Source organism: Lactuca saligna, chromosome 9, assembly GCF_052625555.1.
Source record: "Lactuca saligna cultivar CGN05327 chromosome 9, ASM5262555v1, whole genome shotgun sequence".
Taxonomy (NCBI): domain Eukaryota; kingdom Viridiplantae; phylum Streptophyta; class Magnoliopsida; order Asterales; family Asteraceae; genus Lactuca; species Lactuca saligna.
The window spans coordinates 151219026-151235170 of record NC_136425.1 but is presented as its reverse complement, the minus strand read 5'-3'; the positions used below and the strand labels follow the sequence as shown (position 1 = coordinate 151235170).

The following is a 16145-nucleotide window of genomic DNA, read 5'->3' as shown; positions in this document are numbered from 1 at the left end:
TATGATTTTTATTGTAATATAGTTGTATTCTTATTTTAGCATTTTGAATTTCTTTGTAGATAATCCAATTCAGACAAAACATAATATGTATTATCATATTTTAAGCCAAAATAATGTTAATGTATTTAATGTGTTGATCACATAATCTAAATTAGGCACACCATTATAGGTCTGGGCAAAAACTTGTATTTTGGTTTAAAAAAAAAAACCCAACAAAAACTCATTTTTATTGTTTTTAAAAACACCACTACAAAATCATACTATAAAACTTCTTTCAAAAAAAAAAAACATTAAATGTCAGAAGTGGGATTTGAACCCACGCCCTCTCTCGAAGACCAGAACTTGAGTCTGGCGCCTTAGACCACTCGGCCATCCTGACTTGATATTCATTAAACTTGCAATTTGATACCTCTTCATTCAGAAAATCATTCTTTTAAGTTCATGATTCAAGAAAAACTCTCTTCTGAAGTGAAAGAAGAAAAAGATAAATTTCCTTTTCGTTGAATCCGATTTCTTGTTCAAACTTCAAACACCTTACTCATAGAAATTTATCGATTAAGCTCAATAATAACCACCCAAAAAGCTCAGATGGAATCCCTCCCCCATATATAGGAATTGATAAAAATAAAATCCAATATCAGCCTCAGTTTTTCGCTCAAACTATTTCAATGAACACCCCTCAATTTCAGGCGGAATCAAATGAATTGTTATATTTACTTACAAAGCACAACCCACAAGAATGCAGCATTGAAATCCGAATAGCAGTAGGATTTTTTGTTTTTCTTTCCCTTGTCGACTCAATAAACGAAGCCCAAATCATTCAAGGAACAAAGGGGTTACTGATTGGGCAACAGAAAACCCCTAAATTCGATTCAATCTCGTAGATTATAGCTCCCAGATCCATCTTCCAACCATGGTTTCTGTAGCAAAGTTCAAATCTTTCGATTTTTTCAGGTACGTTTCCATTCATCCTCATAGGAATTTGATTATCGTTTCACGGAAACGCTCTCCACGTTAATTATTCCCAGATGAAAGCACCTAGAAAAGAATTTGTGCTTTTCGTAATCATTCCACCATTTTTTTTTCTCCCAGAAAAACTCCAAGAGATTTGACAGAAGCATCGTTATCAGGTGCTGGAATTTCCGTTGTAGCAGCTATTTCCATGATTTTTTTGTTTGGAATGGTAAAAAAGTCTCCCTCTTTTTCCAATTATCAAAACTTATTTTCTGTTTGATCTTTAATTGAAATGCGAATTCACGTTCTTTCGTTTTTAATTTTTCTAATCGCAGGAGATACATAATTTTTTGACAATTAGTACTTCAACTTCTATTGTAGTTGACAAAAGTTCCATTGAGGAATCCTTACGCATTGATTTTAACATAAGGTATGCTTCATAAATCATAACAATTATGCCGATAATCACTTCGTTTTTGTTCATTAATGACATTTTATGTGATTTTGTGGCTAATTTGTTAAAAAAATTCGTGCAGTTTCCCAGTTTTATCATGCGAATTTGCATCCGTGGATGTGAGCGATGTTTTGGGAACAGTGAGTTTTAATCATCTTAATTTAATTTCTTGATCGATATTTTTTTAGGGCTAATTTCACAAAAAAAACGCGTTTCACGAATAAAATTTGAAAAAAGTGATCGATATTTGATATTAAGTTTTTGTGATTAGCCCTATGTTTTGTATTTGATAAATAAATAGTGTGTTTTAAAGGTATATATTTAATTATTATGTTTTCCTAATATCTGCAGAACAGATTAAATATAACAAAAACAATTCGAAAATATTCAATCAATCAAAATTATCATCCTTCAGGCTTTGAGTATGATACGGGGCCCATTTCTTATGCTCTTAAGCATGATCATAAGGTTGAAGAGGGATATGGCGATGGATCTATTCCATTAAATTCACGTAATTTTGATAAAGTCACTCATGAGTAAGTAAAAAAAATTAATTTTTTTAAAAAAATAATAATTTAGTGAATGATTATATTATATGGTGTTTAATTATTTATGTTTTGGGCGATTGCAGTCATCCAATTGTGGTTGTGAATTTTTTTGCTCCTTGGTGCCATTGGAGTAACCTTTTGGTATTATATGATTATATTCATCTTATTAGTGTTTCCTTTTAATATTTTGACGAAATACCTTTGTTTTTTTTTTTCTTAAAAATAATTTTGTAATTTGAACTTATGCTTGTAAGATCTCTCCTACAATAAATATGAACTTATGCTTATTTATGTATCTCAGAAACCCGCATGGGAGAAAACAGCAAAAGTTATGAGACAAAGGTTACATTCACTTTTTTTTTTTTAAAAACTCTATAAACTTAAAAAAAAAAAAAAAAAAAAAATCTAGTTTATAAATTTGACATGTACTTTTCTTTATTAGATCCTGACTCGCGATTACATTAACCAGATATCATCCAGAATTTGATGGGCGTATTATTATCGGAAGTGTTGATTGCACTGCAGAAGCTGATATGTGTAAAAAGTATGTTTTAAAAAAAGTAAAAAAAAAAAAAAAAAAAAAAAGTCATCTTATTTAACATACCCAAAAATGGGTTATTTAAAAAAAAAATTATTCACTTTTTAATGGTTTTTAGGCATCATATACAAGGGTATCCATCTATTCGTATATATCGTAAAGGGAGTGATATTAGGTTAGTTATTTTAATTTCTTGATGCTATTTTTTTTTGTAACGTTTTTTGTTTTTATGTTGGCTAATAATGTTTTTTTGAATTAGAGATGGATCTCATGGAGTACACATTCATGAAACATATTATGGAGATAGAGATACAGATACTTTGATACTTGTAAGAAAAAAAAATTAAAAAAATTTCTTCTTGTCAAAATTACTAAAACACCCTTTTGATAATTTCATATGATTTATTAATCCAACTTTGATCGATTCTATTTCTATGCAGAAATTCGATAACATGGCTTCAGCTATTAAATTAAATTCCGTAAAACGTTCTTCAGCCGCAACTACAGAATATATACAAGTTAGACCCGCGCCACCTCAAGAAGGTTGTAGGATTGAAGGTTTCGTACGTGTCAAAAAGGTAATTAAACAATTTAAAAAAAATAAAAATATAAAATATTTTCTTTTGTTAGTAATTTTTTTTTTTTTTTTTGTTTTTGTCACGTGCTATTAATTAGGTTCCGGGAAATCTTATAATCTCAGCAAGTTCAGCAGCCCATTCATTTGATGCGTCACTAATGAACATGTCACATATGATTTCAAAATTTTCTTTTGGTTCGACAATTACTCCTATAATGATGAGTGATATGAAAAGATTAGCACCTTATCTTGATGAAGTTCACAATAGGTTGAATGGCCACGCGTACGTCACCAAGCTAGAAGATCGTGCAAATGTTACTGTAAGTTGGTGTTCCAAATCAGCTAGACACAGTTACAAACACAGTCACAGTCACTGTCTGTCTGTATATATATGTTGTAGTCTAATATCTTATTTATCGTTAAGAGTTTTTTGGAAAGAACACGGTATAACTGTCATGTGGTAGAAAGAGTCTTTTCTGTCTGGATATATATATATATATATATATATATATATATATATATATATATATATATATATATATATATATATATATATATATATATATATATATATATATATATATATATATATATATATTGGTGTGGTCTCTCCTCTCTCCTTAAGACTAATCAACATAATTGAAATCAACTTAATATTTTATTAAAAGTGTACTTTTTTTTTTCGTTCCACACATGACCCAAGTATTCTAATTTTTGTCCGTTTATTAGTAATATAAACCAATCCAACCTTTCATTAAAATCTTTATATTTATGATCAAGTTTTGTTATTTTTAAGATTAAGAAAATATAGAAAAAAAAACGTCGTTACACAACAAATAAACTTTTATTATTTCTTATTTATAAGATTATAAGAAAGCATATGCAAATACATCCTTTATTTGTAGAGAAATGTTTTTTTACGAATTTTGACGTATTTTGTTTTTTTTTTGTGAGTGAAAATAAAGTCAAATTATACTAAGATTTTTGAAGACTAAAGATTGAATTGCAATTTTGGTCTTTCGTTACATTTTTTTAATTTGTGTACAAATTTTCATCCCAAAATTTTTTCTCATGCGATTTTGGTCTCTATCCCATGTAAATAACTATTTTTGGGACAAAAAAGAAGTCAGCTACACTTGACGCTAAAAATTGTAGTTTACTTGAAACATGAAATAAAAAAAAAAAGTTACAAGAACATCAAATGATGATCAAAATTACAAAATATTCGTGACGAAAGTTACAAAAATCAGCCAAATTGAAAGACAAAATATGATTTATACAAATAGTGACACGTGGAAGAAGGATGGAACAAACCAAAGCAATCAACAATATACTTTTATTTATCTTTTTTTCCTTTTCTTTTAATTAAAAGAAAATCCCTTTTGTGTTTGTAGATAGAGCATTATCTTCAAGTGGTGAAAACGGAGGTGATGGGATTATCACATCAATTAATTGAGAATTACGAGTACACTGCACATACAAGCTTGATACACGCTCCTTCAATCCCTGCAGCAAAGTTTCATCTTCAGTTTTCACCAATGCAGGTTTAAAATTCAAATCCCATGCATGCATTTCACGTATTTTAATATCATCAACAAATATTCCTACTTTATTTTTATTATTATTATTATTTTTTACTTCCCTTAAATCTGTCACCAGGTTTTGATAACCGAAAACTCCAAGTCATTCTCTCATTTCATCACCAACTTGTGTGCCATTATCGGTGGTGTCTTCACGGTAAATGTGAACTGTAAAAAGTATTACATATATATATATTTTTAATCTGGGAAGTTATTTGTATCGATATTTTACCATTAACTTGTTTACTTTCTTTGTGTGATGATTTTAGGTTGCTGGAATATTGGATTCGATTCTGTACAACACGTGTAAATTGGCGAAAAAAGTCGAACTAGGGAAGAATTATTAGCTTGAAGCTAAGCCTGGGATATGCGAGTTGGTTGATAAAAAGAATTACATTTTTTGAAGGCATTTTTAACATAGAATTCCATTTTTGGATATGGAGCTAATTTTAGCTTGTATACAAGGTTTAAGGGCGTAAGACAATAGCCCGTAGATGGTTACACGTACGGATAGAATGATAGTTTATATGTTTGTATAACTAGAGCCAATATTTATTTTTTGTTTATATTGTATGAAAATTCATTATAAATTTAAAAGAAATGTTAGTGTATAGCCCATTGTGATTAGCCTTGTATAGCCCAATGTATTTGTGTATATATGAAGTGATGTAACGCTTTATGAAATCAATTGATAACAGTGCCAAATTAGATACCTTCCATTCTTATCCGTGCTTTCCCTCTTCTCTTTCTAACTTCTATCAATGAGTGTTCATCTTCTCCACCACAACAAGTGTAAGCAATAATTTTAGGGAGTTTCTCAAAATACTACATACAACATACATAACAACACATAACTATATCGGGTCCGTAACAACCTCTGGGTCCGTATCAACCCCGAATCCATATTGACTTCGAGCTCATATCGGTTCCATTCATACAACATACAAGCATATCAACAAGAGTTACAAAGACAACATACACAATCGACACCTAGTGTCCTACAATATAGTCAGAAGACTCACATGAATGAAGAGCTGAAATCCCCTACTCATAGTCCCACAAGAATCAACTACACGATCCTCCTAAACCAATCACAAGCTAAATCTCAGGCTATAGCTCAACACCTCTCTAAGTTTGACTAAAAGTCAAACTAGTAAAAAAGCCAACGATTAATGGTCAAAGTCCACTTCAACAGATCGCTACTTCGTGGTGCTCCAATTATGATGACGTGGGAGGAAAACTTCAAAATAATCGGGCATCCCCTAGTCACCATGTCGTGGCCTCCCTTTGCCACGTTGTAAGAATTGGGTCTCAACAGCTTAATGCATTAAGTTGTTTTCCTTCAACCTCAAGAGCTCCAAAACTTAGATCTACTCATTCCCAAGGTCTTGATGGATAAAGTTTTCAACTTTACCCATTAAGACACCTCAATGAGTTAAAATCTCTAAACCTAGATCCTTTATGACAACTTATTGTTGGATTAGGTGTCTAAGCTCATAACTATAACTGGGATGTACTTGATCTGATAGTAGAATGGTCATTTTGGGTTGCCTTCACCAGTGCAATTTGATAGGATAGACTTTGGAGAATAAGGTTATTTGTGATTTATTAATATATTATAAGTATAATATATTAATTGAGAAATCATATTATTCAATTAATATTGATCAAGAATTAATTTGGAATTAATTTGGTGATCAAAAGAGACTGAATAAAAAATATAAAGGGACTGATTAAGTAAATCAACTATTCTTATAGTGTGGGCCTATGATTCCTGGTTAATTAGGACGGGCTAAACCAATATGATAGTCCATGGATAGTCCATGGAGGTTTAACCCATGGAGCGAAAGTAATATGAAGGGTCATGGTGCACTAGGGTTTGCATGGATGAAACCCTAGCCTTTGTAACACTATAAAAGCAACCCCGTAGTGTTAAAATTGGTTGTACATTCATTCTAAGAAAGTGATAACCAATTTTTATGCTAACTAGCCCATTCTCTCAAGCCTCCTCTTGCATTTGGTGTTTGTGACACATTAGAGGCATCACACTTGAGGTGCTAAATCTTTCTAAGGCCAAGAACTTCAAACTACATAAGAGGTATTCATCTAACTATGAGTTTTATGTTGTATATCCTCTATTGTATGCTAGTTAGGATGTATGCTTTGGAAAATTGAAATTGCATGTATAACTACAGAAAACATAGATCCAAAGCATCCAGGGTTGCATGTGCATCGTAGGAGTGTTATAGTGCTTAACAGCCAATAGTGGTATCAGAGTCTATGATTGTTTTCTATTATATTTGATGCTTGGTAATTTTTCAAAGCTGAAAAAATCGATTTTCTGGCATCTGATTGATGAACTCGCCGAGTCCACTAACTGACTCAACGAGTCCACTCAGTAAAAGGGCAACTCGGCGAGTCCGGTTCATGTACTCGTCGAGTAGAGGTTTTAGGTTGCAGAATTTCGAGTTTTTGGCCAGAATTGGAGTAGGATCATTACCACAAACTGTTTTGTAATCATAAAAATTGTATTTTCTGATTTGGTAATGATGATCCTTATCTAATTAAAGGACAATTGTCAAATTTTAAGATAATAAAGTAATTATTTGTATTATTTGATATGATTTTCCTTGCTATATGAGTTAGATTAGATCAATGATATATTATATGATAATGTTGATTAGTTAAAATTGATCTAAAATTATCCTTGAAGTGAGTTTTGTAACTTGTCCTCAAGTTATATGAAGAGTCTCATTCATGAACATTAAAACTCATAAGTTTTCATAAGTTATGAAAACCAAAAGTTTTGAAGAGTTACAGAATTTGCCCTCAAGTTATATGAAGAGTCTCATTCATGAACATTAAAACTCATAAGTTTTAATAAAAGTTATGGAAACCAAAAGTTTTGAAGAGTTAAAAAACTTTCCCTCAAGTTTTGGAATTTGTAAAGTCTCACTAATGAAACATTTAATTCCAAACCTTAGAATTTTAAAAGTTTAAAATTCAACCCTTATACTATTATAATATTATAAGTTTAATAATATCTATATATATATATGTATGTATGTATGTATGTATGTATGTATGTATGTATGTATGTATGTATGTATGTATGTATGTATGTATGTATAGGAAAAGTCAGTCTTACCGTTAGTAGGTCTCATTCGCGAAGTCGGTCTATAAGGGGGGAATAAGGTTACTGCCTATAAAATGGTGGTTTAATGGGTGTCCACTCTCACCCACCGCTTCCTTGACTGGTGGAGGGTCGTTAGTCGAACGGGTAGGATATGACATTAATTCTCATTATCAGTATAATGATAACTATAAAGTAACTAAACTTTTATTAAATTCCCAATATTAGTTACTTTAGGAAAAATGTGAAAATGGTGCTATTCCATGAAATTGCACTTTGCACCTTGTTAAGTCATTAATGGAGCGTGTGTGGTTAACCGACACACTAATCTGGGACTAACAAGGGTGGAAAACGGTAGCTTGATGTTAATAATAGATCAATGGAACGTGTGTGGTTAACCAGCACATTGATTAGGTGATTTGTAATATTATGAGTACCAAGCACATTTGCATGGTTATTCACACCTTGTTTGTGATCTTCGGCATCCCAATCACAAACTTGAAGGGCACAATCAAGATTTAAACATGCCATTGAAAAGTTCAATGAATCTCAAAAGAATGTAGGAATTTCAATCCAATTAAAACTTAATAATCAATTTCGTTTTTCATGGTGGAAATTGGTAAATCGTCATTTACCTACCTTCACATATTTTGGAATTGTATTATGGCATCCCTCTTTCGAATTATAAAATATTGTGTTGGGTCCTAGCCTTAATATTTCATTTGGGTGTAATATTAAAGATTCTCATCTAATCTAAACTTTTTTCTTCTTTCTTTTCAGATGTCTATCCCAAACAATGCTTCAAGCTCCAACCCTTCTAGCTCATTCTCTCTCATGAAATTGGTTAGGAGAACTATCTTCGATGGGTCAAACTTTAACGATTAAATAAGAAACATTCGTATGACCCTTCGCTACGATGACAAAGAATATGTCCTCGATAAAGAGCTAAAGGAGATTGATGAACTAACTGCTACTCCCGAACAGATCGATGAATACATGGTTCATAAGAGGGACACAACAAAGGTGTCATGCATTATCATTGCTATCATGACTGCTGAGTTTCAAAATTCCTATGAGGACTTCTAGCCCTTCTAAATGCACCAAGATTTGATGGAAAGGTACCATAAAAGTGCTCGACAGGAAAGGTATGAGATCATTGCTTCCATGATCACAACCAAAATGAAGGATAGAGAGTCCATCATGGGCCACTTACAAAAGATGCAAAGCTATGTGGACCGATTGCTGAAATTAAATGTCAATTTTGATGAAGAGTTGACCATAGATATCATTCTACACTCTTTACCTTCTTGTTATGATCAGTTCCGTATGACCTATCATATGAACAAGGAGGAGGTCACTCTTATCAAGCTTCAAGGCCTTCTAAGAACTGTAGAAAGCAATTTGAAAGGCAAGTCGGTTGTACCTACTCCTACTGCTGCTGCCCCCATTTTGGTAATTGACATGGGAAAGGGAAGAAGAGGAAGGCTCCTTCTAAGAGTCGCAAGGGAAAGTCTCTTGATGGATCCTTTTCACGTGGAGCCAAAATTGGTTCTGCTAATCCCTCTACCAATTTAAAGCAACAGAGTGCTCCCATTGTCATGAAGAAGAGCACTGGAAACGAATTTGTCCTAAATACTTGCAGGACATTAAGGATGGAAAGATAAAGCCCACCTTCGTAGGTATTTACATTATTCTTTCTAATAACTCAGCACATGCTAATTCTTGCGTCCTTGATATAGGGTGTGGATTTCACATTTGTTCTGATTTGCAGGGACTAAAAAGAAGTAGGTATGTGGAGCACAGGAAGATAAACTTAATCATGGGAAATAGGAAAATGTCGCCTATCATCAAGATTGGAGTTTATTCTTTATTGCTTAGTAGTGGGTTAGAAATAAAGTTGAATAATTGTTGTTACTCGTCGGATATGGTGAGAAATATTATTTCCTTTCATAGTTTGTATAAACAAGGTTTTACCTTTTCTTTTAATAATGAAATTGGTAGTATTAATGCTTATTATAATGGTACATTTTATTTTGAAGCATTACCCTGTAACGATATATATGAAACTGTGATGGTTGTAGATAACCTAGGAAATAATGTGTTGAATATTGATTCGTCTAATGTTTTGGATAATGCATGCTTATGGCATTGTCATCTTGGACATGTCAACAAGAAGCGCATAGACCAACTCCAGAAGAGTGGAGTTTTGGAGTCATTCGACTTGAAATAGGATGACACTTGCAAATCTTGCTTGCTTGGAAAGATGACTAAGTCACCATTCACTGGTACTTATGAAAGCGGTGAAGGTCTGTTGGATTTCATACACACCAATGTGTGTAGACCCTTCAGAACCACCACAAGGGATGCAAATCGCTTCTATGTGACTTTTACTGATGATTACATCATATACGGCCATATCTACTTAATCAAGCATAAGTCAGAAACCTTTGAAAAGTTCAAAGATTTTAAGCGGGAAGTGGAGAATCAATTGGGCAGGAAGATAAAGATGCTGCGATCCGATCGAGGAGGAGAGTATCTTAGCATCGATTTCCTAGACTATCTTAAGGAATGTGGAATTGTTTCACAATTGATGCCACCTAGGACACCACAACTTAATGGTGTGGCTGAGAGGTGCAATCTAACCTTGTTGGACATGGTTCGTTCATGATGAGTCGAGCTTCGTTACCTATCTCATTTTGGGGGTATGCCTTAGAGACTGCCACCCATATCCTTAATCTAGTCCCTACTAAGAAGGTTGCCAAAACACCTCACGAGATGTGGACAGGGAAGGTTCCCTTATTGGATCACATCAAATTTTTGGGTTGCGAGGCTTTCGTGAGACACGAGACTCACGACAAGCTCGGACCTCGTAGTGAGCGATGTATTTTCATCGTCTACCCACATAAGTCCTTTGGGTATCTCTTCTATAGACCGAGTGAAAATGTTGTCTTCGTTGCGAGGAGAGGGGTTTTCTGAGAGAGAGAACTGATATGCCGAGAGGACAGTAGGAGGCAAATTGACCTTGAAGAGCTTCAAGAGTTAAGTGATGAAGGAACCTCAAAAACTAGCACTCAACCTGAGGAGGAAACTCCTGTTGAACCGATTTACAAGTCCGTACCTTTGAGATGTTCTAGTAGAGTTAATGTTCCACCTGTGTTATATGGTTTTCATATAACAGCTGAAGGTGATACATTTATCTTTGATAGTACATTGATAAATCTGGATGAACCTAACAACTACAAGGAAGCCATGGCAATCCCCGAATTTGATAAATAGAAAGAGGCAATGGACACTGAGATTTAGTCAATGTATGACAATCAAGTTTGGAACTTGGTTGACAATGTACCGGGTTGTAAGACAATCGGATGAAAATGTATCTTCAAGAAGAAGAACAACATGGATGTGAAAGTACACACATATAAGGTGCGACTGGTTGCGAAGGGCTTTACTTAAACTCATGGAGTGGACTATGATGAGACATTCTCACTAGTAACGAAGATAAAATCTATAAGGGTTATGCTAGCCATAACTGCATTTCATGACTATGAAATGTGGAAAATGGATGTCAAAATCGCTTTCCTTAATGGAAAGTTGGCTGAAGATGTTTACATGTGTCAGCCAGAGGGTTTTGTCAAGGAAAAGTACCCCAATAGAGCGTGTAAGCTTGAGAAATCCATTTATGGATTGAAACAATCACTAGCAAATGGAATCTTTGTTTCAATGAGAAAGTGAAAGAGTTTGGATTTTCGAGAAGCGAGGATGAGTCTTGTGTGTATGTTAAAGCTAGTGAGAGTATAGTTATCTTTCTGGTATTGTATGTAGATGACATACTGCTCATAGGAAACAACATTCCAACCTAGCAGGAGGTTAAGTCTTGGTTTGGGAAGTCTTTCACTATGAAGAACCTTGGAGAAGTTGCTTATATCCTAGGGATAAGGATATTGAGAGACAGGAGTAAGAGACTAATTGGACTTAATCAAAGTACCTACTTGGATAAGGTGTTGAAGCGTTTCAGCATGGAGAACTCCAAGAAAGGCGACTTACCTATCCAAAGCAATACCAAAATGAGTAAGACCTAGAGTCCGAGTACAGAGGCTGAGATAGCATAGATGATTCGAGTACCATATGCTTTCACAGTTGGCTCGGCATGTATGCCATGACTTGTACTCCCCCTGATGTGGCCTTTGCTTTGAGCATGGTCAGTAGATATTAAGGGAATCTTGGTAAAGCTCACTGGACTATAGTAAAGAACATTATTAAGTACATGCGGAGGACTAAGGACTGGGTTCTTACCCTTGGTGAGAGTGATGACTTGAGAGTGACAGGGTATTGTTATGCCGGTTTTCAGACCGACAGAGATAATTTGCGCTCTCAGTTGGGCTGAGTGTTTACCCTAAATAGATGAGTAGTAACATGGAAGAGTTCCAAGCAAGAAACTGTAGCTGATTTAACGTGTGAATCGGAGTACATAACAGTGAGTGAAGCATCGAAAGAGGCGATATGGTTAGAAAACTTTATCGGAGACCTTGGAGTTGTGCCATCCATAAAGGAGCCTATGGAAGTTTTCTACGATAATGGAAGGGCGGTTGCCTTAACCAAAGAACCGAGAGATCATGGTAGATCCAGGCATATCCACAAAAAGTACCACTTCATAAGCGATCAAGTAGAAGGATACCTTGTGGTGAAGAGGATATCGTCAGAAGACAACCTAACAGATCCCTGACGAGGGGACTTAGTAGGGTTAGACACTTGCAACATGCAAGGGACATTGGGCTAACTGGCGATATTAGTTTTTATAAGTAAAGTTACTGTCTTGTGTCAATTATTTACTATTGTTTCACTTTTGCATGTTTTGACTTCCAGAATAATAAGATTATTCAAACTATCCACAGTTGATCATAATTTCGAAGTAGTTTATGAGGTTAGACGTTCATGAGTTGGCTTGTAGATTGTCTAAGGTGTTAGACATAGCAAAAGTTTTACTACACCATTCATGAGTGCTCCTAAAATTAGATTTGAGTATTGGATTAAACCCACACTCACATGAATCTCTTCATGGAGTTGATCACGAGTGATTGTGAGACGATAATATCATATAGTCTTCAAACCAAGATATATGAATTATTGAGTACGATTTTGTTATGCATTGATGATACAAAAACTCATCAGTAACTTGATGTTATAAAATGTATCGTTATGCATGATTTAACGAGTAGTTAGTACAAGTATATAATGTTGAATTTTATCTATTCCTTTTATCCTAAGAGGATTAAAAGCGATATCTTGGGCCCCTCGATGATTTCGTTTTGACTTATGTGCCAGGCCCGGTCAAAAATAAGTTGATGTGTTCAGTTATCTTCTATGTCAGACAAATCGGAAATTCGGAAAAAAAACTTCAGGACAATAAGTATGACTATGTTCCATGTATTTGTTCGTATGATATCTTGGAGAACAGAGGAATATATGATACCTTATCTAAAGCACGCGTCACTGAGTAGCTCAGACTTCAATAACGGATTTTGAAAGCTACGATTGCTAATCAGATCTTGAAGTTACATTGGCAGTTATAGTTGTTAGACTTATCCAAGTTGGAGACTGTTGGATTAGGTGTCTAAGCCCATAACTACAATTGGGATGCACTTGACCTGATAATAGCATGGTTCTTTTGGGTTGCCTTCATTAGTGCAAGTTGATAGGATGGACTTTTGAGAATAAGGTTATTTGTGATTTATTAATATATTATACATATAATATATTAATTGAGAAATCATATTATTTGATTAGTATTGATTACGAATTAATTTGGAATTAATTTAGTGATCAAAAGAGACTGACTAAATATAACAAGAATGATTAAGTAAATCAATGATATTTATAGTGTGGGCCTATGATTCATGGTTAATTAGGATGGGCTAAACCAATATGATAGTCCATGGAGGTTTAACCCATGGATCTTAAGTAATATGAAGGGTCATGGTGTATTAGGGTTTGCATGGATGAAATCATAGCCTTTGTAACATTATAAAAGCAACTCCCTAGTCTTAAAATCGGTTTCCCATTCATTCTAAGAGGGTGATAACCTGTTTTTGTGCTAAGTAGCCCATTCTCTCAATCCTCCTCTTGCATTTGGTGTTTGTGATACATTAGAGGCATCACACTTGAGGTTCTAAATGTTTCTACGACCAAGAACTTCAAACTAAATGAGAGGTATTCATCTAACTATGAATTTTATGTTGTATATCCTCTATTGTATCCTAGTTAGGATGTATGCTTTGGAAAATTGAAGTTGCATGTATAATTAGAGAAAACATAGATCTAAATCATCTAGGGTTGCATGTGAAGCATAAGAGTGTTATAGTGCTTAAAACCCAACACTTATGGAATGCACTCAACCATAAAACTCTTAATAACGAAAACCACAAATCCATAACTTCCAAAAGGAATTCTTACTTCTATTCCAACATAAAAACCGTATCTTTATGGCCATGCCCAATGCATGTCAAGATTGTTGGATAAGGTGTCTAAGTCCATATCTATATTTGATATGTACTTGACCCGATTTAGTATGGTCCAGTTGGGTTGCATGACATCAGAACAATTTGGATACACTTTTGTGAGAAGAGGATATTTATAATTTATTAATATATTATAAGTTCTAATATATTAATATGAAATCATATTATTTAATTAGTATTGATCAAGAATTAGTTTGGAATTGATTTTGTGATCCAAAGAGACTAATTAAATAAATGGGGATTGATTTAGTAAATCATTCATTCTTATAAAGTAGGCTTATGATCCATAGTTCTTCATGTTGGGCTAAACCTATGTGGCGACCCATGGATACTCCATGGAGGTTAAAACCCATGGATCATGCAAAATGTGGCACTACTAGAAAAACAGCCTTTTACGACGCGCAATGCGTGTCGTAAAACGCTCAGACGACGCGCAAATGCGAGTCAAGGAAGACCTTGTCATAACGAGAGATGACACGCTTTTGCGCGTCGTCTATTTATGACGCGCAATGCGTGTCGTAAAACGTTTAGACGACACGCAAATGCGAGTCAAGGAAGGCCTTGTCATAACGAGAGACGACATCGTCTATTTATGACGTGTATTTACGACGCGCATTTACGACACACATTTACTACGCACAGTTACGACACACAATGCGTATCAAGGAAGGCCCTGTCATAAAGAAAGACAACACGCATTTGCGTGTCGTAAATTTTACGACGCGCGTTTAAGACACGCATTGCATATCATTAAATCCCCTGTCATAAATGAAGATGACATACATTTACGTGTCATAAAATTTAGCTACCATTTACGAAGTTTATTTCACTAATATATCAAATCCAAATAATTATTCCAATAAAACAAAATAAAATACCATAAATAACAAAGATAATTCATTTTGCTAATATATCAAATGCAAATATTTATTCCAATAATGATAATGTAATAAAAAAATGAAGTCAAAAGATGCAGAATTTATATACAATGGCATTATCTAGCTTACTATGTGCCAACAACTCTCTATGTGTTTGCTTGAGTCTCATTTCCTCAAAAGCTTCTAGCCATGCCAAAGTATGATAACTTAAGGTTTATGTCCACCAGGTGGTATGGATGGCAAGTAAGCGCTTGGATCATTAGCTAGCTGTTATGCTATCCAGTGTACTGAATAAAACAACAAATTCACCTTTTTAATCAATTGATGTTAACTAATATAAAACAAGTAATGAACTTACTATTAGGCAAAGAAAGAAACTAACCTTATTTTTTTTACATGAAAGAGTTGAAAGTCCAGCATTTGTGATGTGGCGAACATCTAACTTAAGTGATTTAAGAGTTGATAATCCGAATAGATTTGGTAAACCTCCATCCATGATAACAGTGAATTAAAGATTTAAAATTTGGAGATTCATCAACCCTCCAACATATTTTATAAAAGATTAAATAATTAATCCTTAAAAATCAAATTATGCAATTTATATTTCTTTATTTTAGTTAGAAAAACGTGTAACCTGAGAGATGGCAATGACCATTGCTTCCAACTTTTGTATCAGACAACTCCAAACATTTCAAACGATGAAGGCTTGTCATTTACAAATATATGCATCAACATCTATATATAAAACATATATGCACTAAAAAAATAAGTGTTAGATAATTAGCAAAAAAAAAAAAACTTTAGTATGAATAAGAGTATCTATTTCGCTACGTTAACTATCAAAAACATATTTTCAAGTGTCTTCTCCAATACAAAAGCTTCTTTTTAACGATTATCTAATTTGTTATTTTTGAAGCACACCTCATATTTCTATAAAATAACTATATCAGTTTTTTTTTATTTTACGT

At 33.8% G+C, this 16145-nt stretch overlaps 1 protein-coding gene and 1 non-coding gene across 2 annotated transcripts; one reads left to right on the top strand and one right to left on the bottom strand.

Moving 5' to 3' along the window:
- Window positions 1–295: 295 nt before the first annotated feature.
- On the bottom strand, window positions 296–379 carry TRNAL-CAA (transfer RNA leucine (anticodon CAA)). Its single transcript has one exon. It is a non-coding gene; the product is annotated as a tRNA-Leu (tRNA).
- Window positions 380–431: 52 nt separating this feature from the next.
- On the top strand, window positions 432–5340 carry LOC145018835 (protein disulfide isomerase-like 5-4). The gene is made up of 15 exons (XM_078976698.1): window positions 432–954; window positions 1093–1183; window positions 1290–1384; window positions 1491–1548; window positions 1760–1944; window positions 2040–2097; window positions 2258–2298; window positions 2426–2500; window positions 2613–2669; window positions 2754–2823; window positions 2935–3072; window positions 3170–3391; window positions 4466–4615; window positions 4731–4808; window positions 4921–5340. Exons 1-15 carry the CDS (start codon window positions 914–916, stop codon window positions 4996–4998), a joined length of 1437 nt encoding a protein of 478 aa, XP_078832824.1. The 5' UTR covers window positions 432–913; the 3' UTR covers window positions 4999–5340.
- Window positions 5341–16145: the final 10805 nt, after the last annotated feature.